The following is a 23,747-nucleotide window of genomic DNA, read 5'->3' as shown; positions in this document are numbered from 1 at the left end:
ACTGTTGTTTGACAAATTAATTCTTCATAATTACTTCTAGGAAAATTATTACTCGAATTATTATATCAGAAGATGCGCAGTTTAATGATTAACTTCAAAACTTTAAACAAGACGGTTTCGAAATCATGTCATTTTGACAGTAAGTTTGATTTTCATCAAACCCAACTGTTGGTGATCATCGATACGTCGACCCCTTGGCGTATAACCTGTCTATATTTCTCCCATACAGTGTCGTTTACCGGAAGACAATGTTTTCATGTGAACATTTTTATTTGAACAAACATGTAATAAAATGAATTGGTACAGTAACGTTCGGCCGCGTTTTTACACAGCTTCGAAATTGATATTCGCAAAGGGTACTCGCGGTTAATTACGGTCGTTTGGAAATCGGTTTCCGGTCCAGGTTCTTCCCTCCTCCTTCGACACACAAAACATTGGTCCTTCGCGTCCGGTTGTAATGGAGAAAAGTGAGCTGGAGAAGTTATGGGCGAAGAGGGAGGTTGTTTTCGCCAAAGCAAAATGGGAGTTGTCCGTCGCAGAATCGCTTAGCACCCGGAATCCCTCATTCGACGAGGTGCACGAGCGGCAGAACAAGCTCGTAGAACTTGCTGGAAACTTCGACAGGATACAGACGACGATCGAAGAATGCACCAGCAATTTGGAGGATGTTGTATCGGTTTTCAATTACCGGCTGCAGTTTGATGAAGTTTACTTCCAGATAAAAGGTATCTACACAGCATATCTGGATGAGAAACAAGATCGAATGTCCAACTGCAGTGTCGGAACTGGAGAATCGGTCAATGACCTACGGGATGCGATCAGAGCGCTTGTAGAAACACAGCAAGCCTTGATATTGCATCAAATACAACCCACAGCAGCATCGGCTACCGGCCAAGTGTCTAATCATAACAACCCTCTGAACGTGAAGCTTCCTCAGCTAAACATTCCGGTGTTCAAGGGTGAACGGAAGAATTGGCACTCATTCAAGGATTTGTTCGTGAGCACGATCCACAGCAGAACGGATCTAAATGACTCGCTCAAAATGCAGTATTTGTTGTCCTACTTGGATGGCGAGGCGAAGAAAATGGTCAGTTCGTTTCCCATCAGTGACGCCAATTACAAGGAAGCCTGGGAAACAGTGGAAGCGCATTATAATAAGAAGAAGTATACGGTGTTTGCTCTGGTTCGAGAGTTCATCGATCAACCATCAACGTCAATCGCACTCGGATTAAAAAAGCTGGTGGCCACTTCCGATGATGTGATACGACAGCTCAAGGCTCTTGGAAACGAATTCGAATCGAGAGATCCGTGGCTTATCCACTTATTGCTAGAGAAAGTTGACAAGGAAACTCGGTCTTTGTGGGCACAGAAGATAATTGATGTCGATAACCCAACGTTCACAGACTTCTTGGAGTTCTTGCAAAAGCGCTGCGATGCGCTCGAGACGTGCACAGCCTTCACGAAGCGGACTAGCCAGGGAGACGTCGTAAAAAAGGAATACCCGAAGGCACACGGTGGTGAAAAGGTGCAATCCTTCCTCACCAATGCTTCATTACCAACATGCGCTAAATGTTCGAAGGATCATCCAATCTATCACTGTGACCGGTTCAAAGAAATGGATGTATCGGCCCGCAGAGAGTTAGCACAAACATCAAGACTGTGCTTTAACTGTTTGCGCTCCTCCCACACAGCGAAGAGATGTCAGTCAAAGTCTGTTTGTCGCTCTACTGATTGCAAGCAAAGTCACCACACCTTGTTGTGCATCCAGGATGTAAAAAAGACGGAAAAGGAACCAGAACAGCATCAACCCAATTGGGATACTGGTACAGTACCAGCAGTAGCATCAGCGAACGTGAACACAGCGCAGACGGTGGCAGATAAATATGAATTTACACTGCTGCCTACAGCGGTGGGACGAGTGGAAGGGAGCGACGGAAAACTGCACGATGTACGAATTCTAGTGGACTGTGGTTCACAGGTATCGCTCATTACAGAAGCGTGCGTCAGGCGTCTTGGGTTGAGACGCAGCAACGCTTCGCTGGTAGTGACTGGCGTCAGCGCAGAAGTCGTCGGCAAAACCGCCGGCAAGGTTACACTGGTGATCTCATCACGTTTCGAAAATACAACAAAGCTCATTGCTCAAGCCTACGTATTGGGGAAGCTGACGGCAACTCTGCCGTGTCAGCGTTTCAGCGTATCTAACATGCCTTATTTGGAAGGTCTACAATTGTCCGACCCGCAGTTCAATAAACCTGCATCAACGGACATCATTCTTGGAGCCGACATGTTCCTGTCAATACTGCAATCAGGACAGATCAAGGATGACAACGGAAATCCTATGGCACAGCGTTCCATCTTCGGATGGATGGTCACAGGAAAAATCTCAAAACAAGAATGTGCTCATACCTATCATTCGGTCATCAATTTGCAGCACGAGGTTGATATTGAGCGGACTCTGCGCTTATTTTGGGAAGATCAGGAGTTACACAGTCTTAAGAAACACACCAAGGATGAACTTACGATGATAGAACTGTTTAACTCCACCTTAACACGCTCGAAGGAAGGTCGCTTCATCGTTCGTTTACCAATGGATGATTCGAAGCTCAAACTTGGAAACTCTCTAGTTGCCGCTACCAGGCGATTGAGATGCATCGAACGCAGATTCGACAAAGACAATGATTTCAAGCAATGCTATATATCGTTCATGCGGGAGTACCAGGAATTAGGTCATATGATGATTGTACCACCAGCGGAGATTGACGTGGATTGGTCAAAGTCGTATTACTTGCCGCACCACGGCGTCATCAAGGAAGACAGCACCACTACCAAATTCCGGGTGGTGTTTGATGGCTCGTCTGCAACAACGACCGGAGCATCACTCAACGATATTCTATTGGATACCCCAAACATCAACGCAGATCTGTTCGAAGTACTACTGCGATTCAGAACCTATCCGATTGTATTCATAGCGGACATCGAAAAGATGTATCGTCAGGTATTGGTACATCATGACGACACCGATTACATGCGTATCGTATGGAGAGATTCACCTGATAAGCCCATTCAACATTTTCGTCTTCTTACTGTTACCTACGGACTAAAGAACTCCGGATTCCTAGCGATGGCTGCACTGCACAAGGCGGCTGAGACTTTCGAGCCGAAATATCCAGAAGCAGCAGAGCGGATCATAAAGCATACCTATGTCGACGACTTAACATCAGGTGCAGATTCGGTGGATGAGACAAAACAGCTTATTAGACAGATAAATGAAATTCTCGGTGAAGCTGGGTTTACGCTTCGCAAATGGAGCTCGAACTCTGGTGAAGTGCTGGAGTCTCTATCAGACACAATCAGCAGATCGATATCGATCCAATTTCCTGATGAACGGAACGCCGTGAAGGCACTTGGAACGCATTGGGTTCCGAGGGAAGATGTGTTCACGTTCAAGGTAACCATGTCAACCGATGGGCCAAATACGAAACACCAACTCTTGTCGGATTCAGCGAAACTATTTGATCCTTTCGGATGGTTTGCACCGGTGATTATACGAGTCAAAATTCTCTACCAGAAATGTTGGCTCTACGATCTCAACTGGCATGACGCGCTACCTCCCACAATCGGAGAGGCGTGGAGCGAAGTGAAAGAAAACCTGCATCAGCTTGAGCAAATCAAGATAGCCAGATGGGCACCCAGCTACAACGGCCACATTCAGCTGCACGGTTTTTCAGACGCTTCTGAGGAGGCATTCGCAGCTGTGGTATACCTTAGGTCCACAGACAGCAACGGCGAAGTTCATGTCACCCTACTAGCAGCGAAAACGAGGGTTGCTCCCGTGCGACAAATCTCCATACCACGTCTAGAGCTTAATGCAGCTGAACTGTTGGCGAAACTCATAAGAAAGGTTGCAGAACCATTAGAGAGATTCCAGATCGAACAGTATGCTTGGACAGATTCTACGATTGTATTGCAGTGGTTATCCGCTCACCCTCGTAAATGGAGCACATATATAGCAAATAGAACATCTTCAATCCTAGACATACTACCTAGAAGGCACTGGGCACACGTCACATTAAAGGAAAATCCAGCGGATTGTGCTTCTCGAGGCATATCCCCGCTAGAGCTTATCCATCATCCGCTTTGGTGGACAGGGCCTGCTTGGCTATATGAAGATTCCCTCACATGGAGTCGAGACGTACCAGATAATACACACGATGAGGGGACACTGGAGGTACGTAAGTACTATCAATCTTTAAACATTATTGTTAGTTTTCCAGTAACAAGAAACATAATTTAGAAGCAAATCCTGGAGCAAAGATCCGATCTCAACGCGGCATGTTGGCAGCTCGTTCGCGTTATGAGATTCGTTTATAATATGGTATGTTCAATTAACGGCAACAACAAGATCTCCGGTTCAATTTTACCATCGGAGCTAAATCTGGCTCGAATGCAGTTCGTCCGACTGGCGCAGCAAGAATCCTACGAAGGTGAAATTAAAGCGCTAGCTCGTGGGGATAGTGTTCCCGTCAAGTCTAGCATCTCAAGCCTGCATCCGTTCCTGGATAGTGCCGGTACGCTCCGAGTCGGTGGTCGGTTGCAACACTCGTTGTATACATTCGACGTCAAACACCCGATAATTTTATCCAAAAATCATCGCTTCACAAAACTACTGTTGGAGGAAATTCATGTCAACAATTGCCACGCCGGGCCAACTTTAATGACAGCAACAATCAACCAGCGTTATTGGATTCAGGGTTGTCAAAGGATTATTAAACAGGTAATTCAACGGTGTATGATGTGTTGTCGTCGCAAGGCGCTGACAGCAAAACAATTGATGGGAAGTTTGCCAGCGGCTCGAGTGATAGCATGTCGCCCATTCGCTCACGTTGGGGTGGATTATGCTGGTCCAATAATGGTACGTTGCAGCAACACGCGAGGAGCACGGTGTATGAAGGGATATATTGTCGTTTTTGTTTGCCTTTCAAGTAAGGCTATCCACTTGGAAGTTGCAGGAGATCTAACCACTGATACCTTTTTGGGAGCCTTCAAGAGAATGATCGCACGTCGTGGATATTGTAGCGAAGTATGGTCCGATAACGGCACCAATCTGGTAGGTGCCAATCGACAGCTGCAGGAAATCTATGACGTTGTTACCAAACATGTTAAGCAAAGGGAGCATTTCTTTGTAAATCTCGGAATTCGTTGGCGATTCATTCCACCCGCAAGTCCACATCAAGGTGGCATATGGGAAGCGGCAGTTAAAAGCGCCAAGAAGTTGATTCGACCGATAGTAGGCAATGAGAATCTTACGTATGAGGAGTTGTCGACGGTATTGTGTCAAGTGGAGGCTTGTCTCAATTCGAGACCCCTCTGCCCTATCTCTTCATGCCCCGATAGCCTCGAAGCGCTTACACCGGGACATTTTTTAGTTGGGCAACCGCTAAATCTACTGCCTGAACCAGACCACACTCATCTCAAGATGAGTCAGCTCGATCGTTGGCAAAGAGTACAACGGTATACGGAGGAGTTTTGGAAACGTTGGCGTGATGAATACATTGCCACGTTGCAGCCAAGAGGAAGGTGGAAAATGAAGCAGGACAACTTGAAGTCTGGGCAATTGGTACTAGTGAAGAACGATAGTAGCCCACCATCAGCTTGGGAGCTAGCGCGCATTGTAGCAGTTCATCCGGATAAACAAGGATTAGTACGCAACGTCACTCTTCGTAGAGGCAAATCGGAGTATCAGCGCTCAGTCCAGAAGCTTTGTCCACTTCCTGATTGAGCCGTTGCCTCAAGGCGGGGTGGATGTTGGTGATCATCGATACGTCGACCCCTTGGTGTATAACCTGTCTATATTTCTCCCATACAATGTCGTTTACCGGAAGACAATGTTTTCATGTGAACATTTTTATTTGAACAAACATGTAATAAAATGAATTGGTACAGTAACGTTCGGCCGCGTTTTTACACAGCTTCGAAATTGATATTCGCAAAGGATACTCGCGGTTAATTACGGTCGTTTGGAAATCGGTTTCCGGTCCAGGTTCTTCCCTCCTCCTTCGACACACAAAACACCAACGAAACCGAATTTCGGGATACGCCACTGACTCCTAAGTAGAAAAATCGTTCTACATTCGTCCACATGAAACTTCTTTTAATGCTGTCTATTTTTTATAATATTGATTATTCACTGTGCTCTGGTACATTTCATTTTTTGGGGATATTTTTTCTATTGTTAGATATCCTTTTATCCAAATGAATTGGTACACTTATAGCCGTAAGCTCAAACGCGTACTAACTATTTTTAAACCGGACTTACTTTTAAACAGGCCTAAACTATTTCGTTAGCTTTAACCAAACGATGCTGTCATTTATATGGCTGCGTTCTGATCTGCGATACACGACAATATTAAAAAACAACAAATTCATGTTAAAGAAAATGAGTACATTAGACAACATGGAGAATTGTTTTCAATTCCGATATTTTATTGCAGTAAAATAGCTTTTCTTCGTCATATGCCTCGTTCCATAGCGTGTGAGAACAATTTTTTCAACATGTAACCGATATGTTTCTGAACTGGAACTTGGATAGTTTACAGTTGGCCGATGATGTACAGCATTTTGTAGTGACATAATATTCAATGCGCAAAAGAAAATAAGTTTGTGGTGGTTGAACCATCGTTTGTAACTGGTGCCATGATAGTTATTTTAAACTTTCATTAAAAAATTGGTTGAAATATTTCAAATTGAATTCAAAATGAACTGTGAATGTCATTCTAATTGAACACGATACCTGTCGACACGGGTTTCGGGTCGGGTTCGGGTTCTATAAGTTTAAGCTTCTTGGGTTCGGGTCGGGTTCCGGGTTTGAGCATTTGAAATTTTCGGGCTCTGATCGGGTTCGGGTTTTTAAAATTTTAGAAATTGTCGGGCTCGGGTCGGGTTCGGGTTTTGAACAAAACAACCCAACCATTTCTTGACGCTGTATATACACAAAACCCAGTCTCTTTTTATACTTCGTGATACGAATGGAAGACACATATAACCGTACCAAATGGTAGCACCTTGAAATCGCTAGAATTCGTCGAGTTTTCTGGTGCTTAAATATAGTATTTTTTCATTCTTGTATAAAATTCTGCCTCTTCAGATTCGCGAACTGACTGAATTATTTTATGTTTTGAAAGAACATTCATGAGAGAGCATTCAACAATACGTGTTTCACATCTAAAATCACTTCGCGAATTATTTTTCATGATAATTAGTAATAAAGCAAGTCAACAGGAATTTATTGGAAAATATTGGTTCAACTTTCTGTTTCAAAATAATAATTTCGACAGGTACTTTAAAACCGATACGTAGGCCGCGGTCTGAGTAAACGCGTAAAGCTCAGCTAAAGCGTACAGCAAATAGTGTCTAAAGCAAAGCGAGTAGAAATCTACGGGAAGTAGAAACAATAAAAACCAATCTATTGATCCGTTTGACCAATCTATTGATCCGTTTGGTCGTTTTGACAGTCGCGAGAAATCGAACAGTGGGTGTTGTGAGTGCACTATATGGTAGTACTTTTTGCTACATATTGAATAATAATTGTGCATTAACTCTACAACGGTTTCGTGACTTTTTCTCTAAGTAAACGGTTTTGTGGGATACATTCGTACCCCAGAAATAAAATATGCCTAATTTTTATTAAATTTATAATTAAATTGGGTAGTTTTATTCGAAAACATACAATTTTACACAAGTTTTTCGCTTACTATGTATCGATGTTGTGCTTTTAAAAAAAGATATAATAATGTCTTCGGAATTATGTAAACATGACAAAACATTAACGTAAACGGTTTTGTGGGGTACATTTGTACCCCAAACAAACTTTAAGCGGGTACTGTTAAGTTGGTCAAATGCAACAAATAGTTTGTACCTGCTTTAATGGAAGTTTAATAATAATCAAATTGATTTATAATAAAATAAACGGTAAATATTGGCTAAAAAGGGCGTTGTAGCCCGAGGACGATTTCACAATTCCCGTATATTGAAATCACAAATTTGGTGGTACTGCTGTGGCCAATTACCATAGCTAATTTAATACATGTGATAAATCATACAAAACTGCCTTGCAGGAATGGTTTTACATTTCTTAGAAAAGAAATGTATAGAATTCGCTTTTGATACAAAATTAGAAATTTTGGGTTAAGTACGACGGGCAAGGTTGTTTGAAACTATCACCATTAAGTTTTTTGTTTCCCCATGAGTTAGCGACCGATTTGTTCTATTATACGATTTGTAAGTTTTTCATAACATTACAAATACGACACTCAATAATAGCAAATAAAAATGCCAGTGATTCGTTTTGCCATAGGCAGATATAACTCAACGCGTATGGTGCTACTTCAGATTCGAGTGATTCTACTATTCTAAGATGAGCCTAGGGTGCCTAAAATTAAAAATCTTCGAGATCTTTGGTGGGTTCTCAATATTAGCAAGTTGGGTTCGGATCGGGTTTCTCAAATAAAAGGTTTTCCGGGTTCGAGTAAGGTTCGGGTTTTCAAATTTTAAAATTCTCGGGGTCGGGTCGGGTTCGGGTTTTTCAAAATTTTCATGCTCGGGTACGGGTCGGGTCCGGGGTTTCTAATTTTAAAATTTTCAGGCTCGGGTCTGGTGCGGGTTTTTCAAATTTTATAATTTTGGGCTCGGGTCGGGTTCGGGTTTTTCAATTTTCAAGCTCTCGGGTTTCGGTCGGGTTCGGGTTAGAAAAAAATGACACCCGACCATCTCTAGTTATCAACACTATCGTGAAACATCATGTACTAAATGTTCTCAATCGATATAATATCCAAAGAGAGAGATAAGAATTGTAAAAAATATCTCATCACACTGTTAGGTGGATTAAACTCGTTTTTTAATAACGAGCGCAATTGTTAAGATTAAGCTAGTGTGAGCTTAAAGATACCAAAAAACATACACCACGCGCAATTTAAAACTTTTTCAATGCACATGTGCGAAAATACTAAAACATTAGGTCTACTTTTTAATAATACGTACAACTCATGTTGTGCCTTCTGCAGTTCAGTGCCCGCGCTCTGTAGTTCCCCACATTTTTTCAGTACATCATTCAGGCAAGACTGTTTTTTACGACAATCAAAACACACATATCGTAGCACATTATTGCTTTTAAGAGCACTTGCACTAGCGGTATTGAGATCCGCGCATTTCTCAAGCACGATGTGATCGCAGTCACCGAAACAATAGACACGATCAGTGCGTGGGCATTGAAGATTGCTGACGAAATCTTCAATGCCCACGCACTGTACAGCACAGTAGTCATATCTGACTATCGGTGTTTCACGCTTTTCTTTGCTTCGCCCTGCGACGGTCCAACGAAGCAATGATAAACCACTGATCACTGGTTGGCTTTTGTTGTGTCAGACCGGTAGAAAATGCAATGCGTTTTATCGCTTTAGTTGAGTAGATTGTACTTTAGACGTTAAACAAACTGTGTCACCTCACAGAAAACTTTTTCGCGCACCCGCTGGTGTTAATTTTGCGGCGGGAATTGATCTTTTTCCTGTACGAAAAAATTGATTTAATTAATCCACAACAATTAACATCACCCTAACGAATTCAAAGACTTTCACAATTTTTTAAGAGCTTCGGTATATTAAAAAGACAGAAAAATTAATGTCCCGATTTTGTCAATGTCCCCGTTTTGTCAGCTTAACATTCGCCAAGGGGCTGATAAAAACGGGTCTTCACAGTATATCTGTCGGCTAATGCTATCATCTCCGCTCGGACGTTCGACAAGAGAATGAGCTCGCCCGAGCAATGCTGAAAGTTATATATCCGAGGATAACGTCATCGACAAAATCAATACAGTCAATCAGAGCCATGAAAAGAAGACATCTCGAGCGCTTGGCCGCTGGATGCCTAGACCTGTCATAGTCCCCACCCCCAGCGGTAGCAGTGATCAAATGTAGCACTCATCACAGCGTATTGTCTTGACATGCCTGGCTGCTACTGCTATTATTTACGGCCCCGCGTTCGACAGGAAAATGAGCTTGCCCGAGGAATGATATTCCTTAAATAGTCGAGGATGACGTCATTCATAGAGGCGTAGTGTGCTGGGTGCTCAAATCTGTCGCACGAGACGCTTTAGCCACGATGTTACTTGTTTGGCAAAAGAGGAACTACTGATTCAAATAGGCACGCGGCACATTTATTTATAACTTTTCGTGTTTGATTGAGCCACTAAGGTTGCTTCCTATTGACGGCTCTGTCTGAGAAATCTGCCGAAACGAATGGTAATTTTCCCTTTTTTGTGAACTTTTCAATTTAATCGATTTTTAAAAGACGGCTTTTATTGCAGAGATATTACACTATTACCAATATTTAGGTTTGGCGTTTCTGGATCGGTTGGTGTATAAATGATTAAAATCCATGTAGTTATAGCGGAGCTATAACCTTGCATACCTTACATAGTTTCGTTACATAGGAGATAGTTTAGATTTTAGGATGACGTCTAGCCTCAGATAGTGGAGCAAGACATTTTCAATGTCAAAAGTTTGGTTCACATTCTTTTTTTTATTCATTTCGTTTATTTGTTAGGCACAAATGCGTTAGCTTGGCGGTGCCAAATTCTTTTGTTTTTACATTTTGGATATTTTAAAACTAGGAGGTTACAATGTTGAAATATTTTTTTTTAAAAAGAAAAATTTTACAGCTATCTTAAGACTACAAATAAGATTCTATATACAAGAGAGGGGGCAAAAGATTTTTTTTATGAAAAAATTTTAAAACAAGGAATTCAATAGTAATAATTTTTAGGAAATATTTACAGTTATCTTAAAACTAACAATATAGTTTGGTACACAAAAGGGGGAACAAATATTTATGAGAAAATTCGCAGGTGTTTTAAGACTAGGAATACAATTCTATTTACAAGATGGGGGACAATAGTTTTAACAAAGAGGTAAAATTACAACTATCTTAAAACTAGGAATACAGAATACAAATTTGAAGTTTTTTAGCGGAGACTTATGCTTGGTCAAGATATTCAGAGGGGGGCTGTAGAAGCAGTTGTATCAAGGACAGGGGAAAGAAAGCGTAGATGGTGACCGGGAGAGAAGAGCAAAACTTGCAGGTTCACATTCTTATTAAAATTCGTTGGTTGAGCAATATTTACAATAACCCGAACAATATGGGTATTTCTGGACTGGGCTTGACAAGAAGAGGTTGAAAATGTACAATTGAAACCTTTTTGAAATCCAAGATGGCGACATTCAGTTGAGTAATATTCACGATAACCCTAACAACATGGATAGTGAGCTCGTCAATCCCACTCTAAAATACCCATATTGATGGGGTAATAGAGAATTTATATAAACCGGAGGTCGCTATCTTGGATTACAAAATGGCTCAAGGCATTGATTCTCGTCATGCACTCGTCAACCACATTCCGATAATACCTAACTTTTGTTTTTAAAAATAGTTAGCTAAGAATATGTAAAATTGTATACAAGCTCTTACTAAAACTTTTTTTATGAACTTGGTTTGTAAAAAAAGAATTCGTTGTTTCGAACTTAGTTCGCAAAAAAAGTTTCAGTGTGAACTGAATTTGCACCACCATCTATATTTTGAAAACTACATTAGGTTGAAAAAGCACAAAATATTGAATTAGGCTGTTTTAGAAACCATTCACTATATAGTTTGTTTGTAATTAAAGATTGTCATCTATTTCTATTCCAAACAGCCCATCACGTCATCTGGAATCGAATCTTTTGAGAGCCTGGAGGCGTTACCCCTTGCCAAACTAAACACCATTTCCCCTATTAGGGAAACATTGGAGCGGAATATCCTTGCCAGCGAGCTTAATAAAGATCGAGAAGATATCAGTTCAGCGGATGGATCAGATGACATATTTTCACCGGACGAATGGAAACAGTACCACGACGGCCGGAAGAGGATAATGGTCAGTGTAGACAACAACCGCAACAAAGTTAATCGATTCCCACCCACTAACCAAAATCAACTCGGTGCAGATGGGTTCCTACCATCCGGAACCATTGACCTCTCCAATGACATTGCCATCAACGACATTCTAGCCGATCAATCGATCCCGCTTCATCCAGATGTAGAGGTATTCGCTCCCAAACGCAGACGACCGGTTCAGCAGGATCCAATGCAGTCTTTTCCGGTATTCCCTGGATTTCCACAACCGTTCCCCGGTGGGAATCGATTCCCGGTACAGTACCCAAACCAATTTCCTCAACAGTTCCCTCAGCGACCGATCGGAGTGGGTGGACAGTTTCCGATGCAGACGTTCCCGATCTTCCCCCCATTCGGCGGAGGCCAGCGTCTGATTCAGGGACAGCAGCAATTTCCCGTTCAGCAGCAGCGACCCGGTGGATTCGGGCGGCCCCAGACATCAATGCTGATGATGAGCTTCCCACAGGCATTTCCCGCTAACTTCCGAAATGTGAGACCATGAGTTTGTTAGAAGCTGGATCCGATTATAGTGTATTTATTTATTTATGACCATAGTTGCATAGTAATTTATTAAAATTGTCTAACCTCAAAACAACCAAAGAACAAAACAGATAGACGGTATTTACTAATACTAAGAGGTAAATTATTATGAGATTTATACATAATTGCTGTAAGTAGCTGACATTCTAAGAAAATGAGTTATTCACCGCAAGACTGTTAATGTTAAAACGATAATGATTCTAATTATAGGACTACATACTTTTACCCATATATTTGAGAAATAAAAACATATCCCATGGGCCCAAAACCTAGGAAAATACTAAAAAAGAACGCTTTAAAGTTCAAGAATTATAAATAATTCACATAAATTTCGTAGAGCACTTTCCTCCAAAAAAAATCATTGCACTTGAAGCTTGCCAAAACGGTTTTTAAAGTTCACATGGTTCGGATAACGACTCAAAGCGTGAAGTTGAACCAGCTGTCTTGTACAAAGTTTTTGATTGCCTGGGGAATAACAGTGAGAAATGTTAATACAAAATTAGGGTAATAATTTTCTTAAGATAAATAAACATAATGAAAATTTAAAACAAACCGTACGGACCAGGTCTTATATAATATATATCGATACAGTAGAACCTTGCGGCAATTAAAACATAGTAACATAAAAATTTTGCAATTATTCTGTTTTTCATTCTCCCCATTAATTCATTTTTTAGTTTTTCAGTTTTCAACGCACCTTTCTAAATTTTAATTTTTTTTAAATTCGATCATCTATTTTTTAATTTAAAATTTTTCAATTTTACCATTTCTTTAAATTATAATTTTCCATTTTTCAATTTTATATTTCTTTTAATTTTACATTTTTCAACATTTCAATGTTTTCAATTTCCCATACCTCATTTTTCGATAGAAAAATGAGCGTTTGAATATTTTGTGGCACTTGATAACAGAAATTCACATGTGTTCTAATCGTAGAATAACACTTTTCTATAGAAAATAATTGAAACTGCATATTGTTGTTAAAATATAAGAAGCAAAATGATGGCAAGTGGAGTTTCCGGTTGAGTCTATTGCATAAGAATTGGTTGTTATGAGCATTTGAAGATTTTTTGTATAATCAACAAGAATAGTTGAAAATTATAAAAATTAAAAAAAAAGTCCATTGACTGGCTACGGATGGTGAACACTTGGGTAATGAATTTAATAGAGTAATCAGATTCTGTATGCGAATTCTCATTCTCAAGTGGTGCATTTTAAGAAAAAATAAAGGGTAATAAATGTTCAAATTTTGTTTTTTTTTACGGTCAAAACCAGTCAACTTCGAAACCGTCAATTTTGGAAGCAGATTTACAAAATAATATATCTCATACCCCGATGCTAAAAATGATGATTATTTCTCCTAACAGTAGTTATTGGGAATCGACACTCCCATCATTCCCTTCACACTCGCCACACCGAGTCTTATTGCTGCCATGTGTGGTTGTGTGTCCCAATAGCTTTCATTTAGTGCATGGCTTACGCAGGGGTCGGTGACTTCGCCATTGATCTCAATTTTATGGGCGGGTACGTAAGCACAGTATTCTATCATTAGGATGTTACCTCCTGCTACAGTTGCGGCCAACACCCAGGATAGTAATATTTGAATTGACTTTTATTTAGTATATTGTTATTAAAAAGTAGAGGTTTAGGGGAATGATACAATAAAATATAAATAAATATATCGAACAGATGAATACGTTAAAAGAGCTTAGCTTAGGATAAAAACAATGAATATAGAAAATATGCACTTCATGCCAGAGTAAAATTAACGATCACCAGATCAAAATATGTTAAATACCAAACAAGATGCACTTCACACTTTTCTGACGCTGCTCCCAAATAAGATTATTATTTTTGCATTTCTATTCTATTCTATTCTATTCTAACTCTTACACAGCCAGTATTGAAAAGCATCCTGGAAAACACTACAGTTATTCTATAGTGTTTTTCTTGTCAATATTAATATTCGAAGCATATTTTCATATGTCGAAAATATTAAAACGGCCAGGCCTACTGTGCAGATTTGGGTGTAAAGATGATTCAAAATTAAGCGGCAATAAAATTACTTTATTTTGAATCTTAAAAGAAAAAGAAACGAGGACAACCGTACCAACCGTTTCCGTTTGAAGGGAATATGATAAATCGTTGGGAGTGACTTTGCTAAGAAGGTTAATGTCAATCCTTTGGAATAGGGCACAGGTATTTACACCTTGCCCTGGCTGATAAGCCTAGGTTATAGCGCCTTTACTCGCTCTACATCTTTTCCAGCAACTTATTTTTTTAAAACTAGTGTAATTAGAACGAATTCACCGGTTAAGTAATGCTGGATCCCAGAATCCGATTATAATAGCACATCGGGAGAAAATGCTCCTGGCAACCTATTGTCCTTCGGACATGGCTTGTTTATTACTTTACGTTAGCAGCAGTCGCTTTTAACTTGTTTTTTTTTATGCCGACGGGTACCCAAATCGTCGGTGCCTCTCAGGTCCCGAAATGTTTTCATCCTTCACAATGGAATTTCACAGGAACCTTCTAATCCTCAATAGATCTCCATCTATCTTGATATATGTACTCACGATATCCGTGATGAAATTCGTAGTTAATGTGCTGGTGAAGCCTGTAATGCGAAAGATTCTCACCATCAACATGGGAAATTTATTGTGGGCGACGGAATGCAAAATGAAATCACCATGTTGATTATATAGAGAACGATCATCGGACGATGGCCCAACATATATCCGCGTTGTTGAGTCAAGACGGATGGATTTGTTCCAACCATGTTCACAGTTCTAATGCTATCACTTGGTATTGGATGTTAGCTAAATCAGGCGGGAACCGTTGGAAGGCTTTGTCAGATTCAGTGCATTGTTGAGATGAAACAGTATTCGGCTCAGTGTAGATCCGTTTCCAACGAAGAGAGTCTTCTCAAAATTCCGATTGGGGCACTACTTGCTGGCTTCGAAATGATTTTTGGTCACAGTTAGCAGAGCTTCTAGTAGAACACTTACGACATTTTTGAACGATTTCTTTCGAAAAAAGATTGTCAGGAGTGAAAAACCACCACCTTTCTCGTCAAAGGTTGCTTCGATCTTTAAATAAGATTATTATTTTTGCATTGGCAAAAAATGGAAACTTAAGAGCGACAAAAGAATAAATGGGAAAGGATAAGAAATGTAGTTAGTGGGTTGTACGTTACCCGTCGAGCGAAGGACGGAATAATATGCGTAGGGTTGACGCTCCCTTATTCATCTGTAACCAGTGTATTTGTTTCTGTATAAGATTTGTGAGATTGTCGCGTTTGGTTTACGTTTATTAAATCTGTGTATGTCAAGAAAAGATCTGTGAAGTGTCTAAAAGGCGAACACCGTCAGAAGGCCAGAACGCAGCCAGGAAAACTCGCCACAATTTCCGTAAACCACCACCAGGTGCCGGATTCAGCAAACAGGCGGCCATTGGGGGTGGCGATAATAGAGGATTTGGGCGGAATTCATTGGCGAACCAAAGGGTCAACGGTCGAAGGTATGAGGTCAATAACCACCAAAACCGGAGTTCAATTGCCCGGTAACTATCGACGAGGAAACTTGGAATTCTCAAGTCAAGCCAGAAGAGTACAATAAAAGTTCGAAGTAAAGAGAAGTGAAGCTGAGTGTTAAATAAAAAAAGAGTGAAGTAAGAAAGCAGAAATAAGGAACTGGATAGTTAACCGGAGAATCCAGACTTCCAGGTAATTGACCGTCCCCTAAACTAACCCATGTGACGCCTCGACCGTCCCCCCAAAGCCAATCCGCCATTTTGACATCCCCCATTGTGTTCGCAGGCAGGGCAGGAAAATTTCGAAAAATGAATTGATTGCTGTTCGAAGCTTCACGAAGCACCTTCTCAAGCATACCACATGCAATCGATGAGTTTGACACAATCGCTGCGAACATTTAGGGGTAAAACTTATCTCTGCTCGGACGAAGCGAGCTTCGCATCTAGTTCGCTCTTTACAATGTTCGAAAAAGTTCACATTAACCTTAGAAGCACACATCGTCGAACACGAGGTAAGCTCTTGGCTCGTGGTTTTTGCGTTTTTGGAACATTTCCACCGAGTTTCGAAGCGATATTCGGTGAACACATATAAAGCGAATGCCTCGTTTATTTGAGAATCGCGAACATCGAAGTTTTATATCGCTTCAAGCATCAGCATCATGAAGCCACCGCGAACATGTTCGCTACGTGACTATCTGTCTTAAAATCATAAACTGTAAATCTTATTTTGAGTATAAATAAAATGGATTATTTTAAGATTATAATTTAGGATTTAGGGATTAGGTGCGTCGCATACCTTACCAATTTATGAGCCACGAGTTTGAATGAGCGTAGTGGTAGTGAAATTCAAATTCTTTTTTTCGGAATACAATTATGTTTACTAGCTACTTTTATTGCAAACTCGTCTTTTCTTCTTCAATCGGAGTATATTTTCCCTGCCAAGGAGTTTAGGTGAAGATGTATAAAGTGTGTTTAAGGGGGTAAGGGTTTCAGCGTGAAAAAATGTTTTTTGGTGAAATGACTCTTTTGGATGAAATGATACATTATAATGTACAAAAGTTTTGATCAATTCGCTTCGCCCAAATTTCTAAAAAAATCGCAAATAGTGTTTTTTAACGCTAAAACCATTACCCCTCTCTTAATAATCTCCCTATCTAAAAGAAATTCTTCCTAAAAAGAACAATTTTCGGATGGAATCTCACTGCTGACGTCCGAGTTCAGTTAGACGGCGAACTTCAGTTATTTGCATCCACTGAGGCAGTGGCGTAGCCAGAAATTTGGTTTGGAGGGGGTTTTGATGAAAATCGCAAATTTTTTGAAAAAATGCTAAAATTTAATATGAGTTTGATAAATTATTGAAAACTCAAAAACATAAGTAGTCTAACAGATGTCATTCCAGTCTACAAACAAGAAGGATCAACATGGAACAGTTTTCAAACCTCTATAGATTATTTTCTTGTATAATATGTCAATGAAGTCAAAAATTGCGATCTTTTAAAGTGGGATAAATGGTCTAAAAAATTTTCAACGTTCAAGATCACCTAATATAATAATCCTTGGCTTTGAAGGTTTGACAACTTCGGGAAGTTATCAACATAAAACAGCGCCTGCTTTGATATAGAAATTTTAGTGATTAATTCTCATAGAGGTAATTATGGTGAATTAATTTTTCAAAAATATTAAGAGACATGGTGCCTTCAGCAAAGTTTTTGATAATGTCATTTCAAACAATTTTGTTGAAAATATGAAGGCTACATGAATTCAACATATAGGGATTTAAATGGACTGGGTCTGCTATATTTCTCCTTAGTGAAGAAAAATTTAGGTGAAAACTATTTTTTTCTGTGCTACGGATAAAATTTTTTGAAACAATCATTGCGAGTTGAGAACACAAAACCTATAACTAAATTATGGATGGATGGAACTGAAACTTGCGTTTCGACTTCATCTCATCAGAATCCGACACTAACTTGGTGGGCGGACTAAGCTAGCGCCGAATTGATGCTAGCTTCTGAAAATGGAATCACTCTTTGTGTTTTTGAGTCCTTTTAATATCTTTAATATCTCCCTTATTTTTTTTGTATGCTTCAAAGGCACCTTGAACGCAATGTGAATTTATTATTTAATTACCGCAGAAGAGATTTATCAAATACAGTAATTTCAGAATAGCTTGTTGTAAAGGTTTTCTACTACTATATTTCGATACTCTGAATATGTGAGATATTTATGTCTTTGACAAAGTTGTTTGAAATAGCACTTTCGAAAACTTTGCTGGAGACATTAAGTCTCGACCCAAATATGCTTGAAGAGTAATTCTTCTCTATAATTACTTCTAGGAGGATTAACCGTCAAAATTATTCTAACAGTAGATGAACAGTTTTACGTTTTGAAATTCTTCAATGATACTTTAAATCGAAATTTGGCAGTTTCGAATGAATGTGATCGTGACCGTTAAAAATTTATCGAGCATTAATTTTACTTTTCTTCATTAGTCAACCTCACAACTTGCAGCACTAGTACGTAGCACACAAAATTTTAGTACGCCATTCATTGCATCCTGCTAAGAGGCTATTCATATAGTTGATAATACAACAAAAATCCAATGCTCATAAAACCGATCCTGACCTGCTAGAGACAAAATTACATCAGCTTTCAACTAGTTTCTGAAATGTTATTCTTGTTGTTAACCATATTGAATTGTTGTCTAAACGCTACACAATCTAATGGAATACATTTTCAGCAAATGTTGAAATGTATGCAAGTTTTCGGTAAACAAGCTTATGTTTTATATGCAATTAACCTATTCAAATTTAGATTCCCATTCGAAAAATTGTCTCTAATCCATATTTTGAAGCATCTTTCCAAAAATGTGCTCATAATAATTCAGACAGTTATTTTATTTTACATTGAAGTAATTTGACAACTATGGGATTTTGGCTAAGAGATAAGTTACAAGATCCCCTTCCCACAATTTTCCAAAAGTTCTCATGACGCTTTAAACACAGTTCTCATTGTAGTGATCAGAGAATATTTTTCCAAAAATATTTTGTTGAATAATAAATTAAATTCGTCAGTATCAATTTTTTTTTTCAATCCAATTAATTTTGGTTTGGGGGGGGTTTTAACCCCCAAACCCCCCCCCCCCTGGCTACGCCACTGCACTGAGGGGTAGTTAGGCGTAGTCCGTTGGCCTTTGTTTTCAACTTGTTGCGGTTTCTAACGTTCTTGCGCAACATTCCTAATTCGGCTAGTCATATTCACTCAATAATATGCGATGATTTGTGTGTTAAACGTTATTTTTAATTTTACCAAATGAATTTATTAACAAATACCTACATACTTGAATCCATTATTATTGTCATTAATTGAATTATAATTTCTTGGCATCTGTACCAAACCAAGAGGAAAGCTTCCAAATGATTTTTATAATATTGTTTTATAAGTTTATTGGTTGATTACCTAATCACAAGAGACGAAATATTTATTTTCAAACATTTTCGACAGAATCTGTTCACTTAATAAATGAAGTGTCAAACTTATTGCATGTTCCACTTTTATGAAATTTATTTCCTGACTCCTGTACATGTGTTTTGTGATAAATAATGAGAAGGATATTCCAACTTGTTTGTATTGTATTTGTTAACTAATTACTGATGGAGAAACGCAAAGAACTTACAAACAATGTTCTAGTGAGTTTTTTTTGTTGGAAATCCAAAAACAATTCTGAAAAGGACAAAATTTGGTTTATCTTCTCCATGATGTAATCTTCCCTTATTTGACTTTTACTAATAAAAAATAAAAGAAAGAAATCTTTAGGGCCCCCTGTATTTTTTTTTTTTGAATCAGTTATAGCCGAAATGCTTTATGTAAGGGAAATCTCGGAAAATGAGAAGCGAAATAATTAACTCCAAGTAGAATGAAAGTCGTTCTAAACTCTAACTTTTTCGAATACTGTCTTTCCATTATTATTCACTTTTTGTCGCATTCCATATTTTGATATATTATTTTGAAGACCCATATTTAAGATCAATACAATAGTAATTCTCCAAAAGGGCTAATGAGACTTTTGTAAACAAACTTATTTCGCTCATTTTTCCGCTACAGAGTTGAATTTTATGAAAAATACACATGAATCAACATCTTTGCCCTTGGTAGAATCGATTTCAAATGTTTTCTCTGTTGAAATGATAACAAATTAAGAGAAATCAGCAAAACAAAAATTTGTTCACAAATCTTATTAGCCCTAATCAAATGTTGATATGGAATAATAAAATCAATCAAGATCAATTTCGATTTTTTTTTTTAATTTTGCGGTGGTGTAATCCCTTAAGTGGTTGATTTAACGGCTTCTTTCAAAATTTATCGAACCTACTCCCATTCGTTCATTCGTTAGAGTAGTTTATGTTAAAGAGAGTGTACTAAATTAATAGGAACACTTAAATTTAGGAAGTTATGACCCTCGCTCCACAATGCAGTTTGCGACAGAATTGCTCAACTGAAAATTATTAAAAGAAATGAATGAAAACAAACATTAGACTATAGCATTTTGTACGCATGCACTTCAGAGGTCCAGGGGTTACAATTTCTGTTCTAGTTCTCGGATCGCCAACACATTTTTTTCGATTTTTTGGCCCAGTTCTCAAGGGAAATCCAGTTTTTAACTTTTTGCATACATATTGCATTGAATGAAGAACTTAGATAATGTATTCATAAAGTATTAGTAATAATTCGATTGTCCGTTCATTTTAAAAGGCTATTTTCTATAACATTACAACTGATTTAATTTCACTTTCAAAATTTCTCGAAATATCATGTTCTAAAAGTTCTCAACCGATATAATATTCGAAAATAGTTATAAAAATGTCTCATCACACTGGTAGATGGATTCAAAGCGTTTTTTAAATAAGTGCACGAAAAAACATGCGCCCTTCTAAAACATACTTCTGAATCAAAATGGTTTTACTGTTAGTCGAAAACAAGATTTACAAAACGACCAGAACTGCCAAATATGAATCGGGAATGGTCGAGTTTATTGACATTCCCTATTTATTTCTAGGATTCATCATACACATCATGACGTTATTTATTTAGCTGATGATCGATTTTTTTCCTTTGAATGGATATCGATATCTTTATCCTCAAGAAACTGACATAACTGGATCCTCAAGAAACTGACATAGGAACATGACTAAGATAAGCGAGCCACTCAATACGTTGTGTACATTGTGTTTAACTTCATTTTCTAGCCCTAATTTATTTCATTTGAAAATTTATCCCCGCCCTGTCACGAAATCTTGATTTTATCCCTACTGGTAATATATCAGTAGGGTATCTTAAATAAACTTGTTACGTCACTTTTCAGTTAACTCCAGCATCCATAAGCTACACATTGTCACAATTATTTTTCACCTATTCCACCCTTAATACAAGGCCTCTGTCTAGAATATACTTTTTTTGCATAACTAGTAGGTAGGTATTTGAATAAAGAAAACTAATATCGTCCGGCGAACACTAACATGATGGCCCTCGCGATGCTAAATTGATATAATCCTTCGATGTTCGCGATTCTGAAATACTTCGAGGTAATCTTTTTTCTGTGTTCGCGAACATCGCTTCGAAGCTCCGTGTAACTGTTTCAAAAATATCGATCACACGAACCAAGAGCTTAGCTCGTGTTCGTCGAAAACTACGCAAAAGCTTTTACATATCTTTCCGAACATCAATGAAATGAACAAGAAGCTTCATTTGTCCTCGCCGAAGAGCATGCAAAAGTATCGCCCAAATGTCCGCAATTACGATGGTAAGCGATTGTGATGCGAAGCTTGTGAATACGAACCAGTAACGCAAAGCTTCGCGCTTTGAAAGTATTCGAACATAGGTTCGGTTCGAATATTTCCTGCCCTGTTCGCAGGACCCCGTAGTTCATACCTTGAAGCCGTGGTTTTAGTGTATAACCCCTGTGAACCCAGAAAGCCCTACCGTGTCCGACCGTCGAATACTCACGCGGGAAACCGGGCATAGCCGACGAATAGAACCCCTCGTCGAAGCTCGAGATCGTCAAACACTCGAGGCCGCGTAGACGACCGGTAGCGAGCGACGTGCGGCAGCCGTAGAACACCGTGTGGAACCGCATAATCAACGGAGTGAAGCAGTGGAGTACGGTGGTGGAGTGGCAGCGACAACGACTGGAGTGGAAAAGGGGCCCCGAAGAAAACCGAAGAATAAAGAAGTGCTAAGGTAGGAGATAGCCAGTAAGAAAGTGGGAGCAAAAGAATAAAAGTGTCGACGAAAAGGGAAATAAAAGTTGTGTTTGCTTGAGGATAAAGATCAGGTGTTTTCTTGACCGCGATTAGCCACGAGCGTATGCCGACCCTGAGGCGTTGAGAAGGGGAGTCTCATATTTGCTAGGCAGTGGCGATACGCAAGTTACACATCTCAGCCCCTCTATTCATCTCATTTCCTGATTACTCAATTTTAAACATTCATTATACAATACGACTTTATAGAATCAATTTTTAAATAATAAAAAACAAAAGTTCTTCGGAACTTAACATATATTTTACCATTTATCACTTTTCTAAAATGGGTACAGCAAACTTATAATAATTTGCAAAGAAAGCACTCATTATTTTTTTCCGATTTCTTACCTTGAAATTAGCGATGAGACAATTTTCTTCATCGCTGCTAGCTAAATCTTCGCAATACACACCGACATATTTCACTTAATTGCACAACAATTCGAACTTTACTCACTTCTTCTGTTCCATAGAACGATTCATCACTAAATTCCGATTAAAACACTCACTTCAGAAATTTAAAATTGTTTCTTTATGATACGAAAACTATGCGATGAATTTCTTCTAAATTTTATATTTGATTTTTCCTAATTTTATCTCAAAATACTAATTACACACACTATAAAGCACGAACAGTGTTTCCAAAGCGATACATGCGATTGTCGATTTCCGACAAATATTTCAAACAGCATGTCGATAATTGACATAGTAATATGTATCCCAATTTTAATTAATCGTAACGACTAATTTCATAGAGAATTTTGATTGGTAACTTTAACTTATTAAGCCAAATGTATCAAATCTCGACAAACATATGATTACGGCCTAAAAACCAACTGTCAAAATCCACTTTGAATGGACATTCCAGACAAACCGTTACTAGTCGAACACAGTTCACAACAGTTTATGAAAGAGAAAACTTTTCTCTTTCATTTACTACCAACATCTGTGATTGGCGTGTAACGGTTTGTCTGGAATTTCCATTTAAAGTGGATTTTGACAGTTGGCTTTTGGGCCGTAATCATATGTTTGTCGAGAAATGTTGCAAGAAATGGAAATCTATTACAATGTTGATCATTTTCCATATTGGTTTGTTTGGTCGCACTGATTTCGGCCGGTTTTCGTTCTCCCTCTATAACAGCCTGTGGTCTGATGAAGGTCTTCTGTTGATCAACCGTTCCAATGTGAGACCCGTGTAGGATGATTTTCAAGCACTTGTTTGTGATTTCTCAGTGGGTGGCATAGGGCGTTTCCCCGTGCAATGATATTCATGAAAGGGCCTATGATAAAAAGTTGTAACTTTTTAACAAATGAAAACGATAGTTTAGGGGAATGTGGTTACTGATAGTGCGCTGTTTTGTTTTCTAGGATTCAAGTCAGAGCTAGCTGCTTTCTTTGTTTACG

The 23,747-nt window shown here is 38.9% G+C and overlaps 1 protein-coding gene across 1 annotated transcript in view; it reads left to right on the top strand.

The window, feature by feature from the left end:
- LOC131678648 (uncharacterized) overlaps positions 1–13,110 on the top strand; it is a 75,653-nt gene extending 62,543 nt beyond the window's left edge. The window contains exon 5 of the mRNA XM_058958887.1: positions 11,741–13,110. Within this exon, the coding sequence (XP_058814870.1) occupies positions 11,741–12,478 (738 nt within the window). The 3' untranslated portion in view covers positions 12,479–13,110. The remainder of the gene's footprint in view (positions 1–11,740) is intronic.
- Positions 13,111–23,747: the final 10,637 nt, after the last annotated feature.

The sequence above is a fragment of the Topomyia yanbarensis genome, chromosome 2 (genome assembly GCF_030247195.1).
Source record: "Topomyia yanbarensis strain Yona2022 chromosome 2, ASM3024719v1, whole genome shotgun sequence".
Lineage (NCBI taxonomy): Eukaryota > Metazoa > Arthropoda > Insecta > Diptera > Culicidae > Topomyia > Topomyia yanbarensis.
Note: the sequence above shows the minus strand (reverse complement) of the source record. Positions and strands in the feature narration are given on the sequence as shown.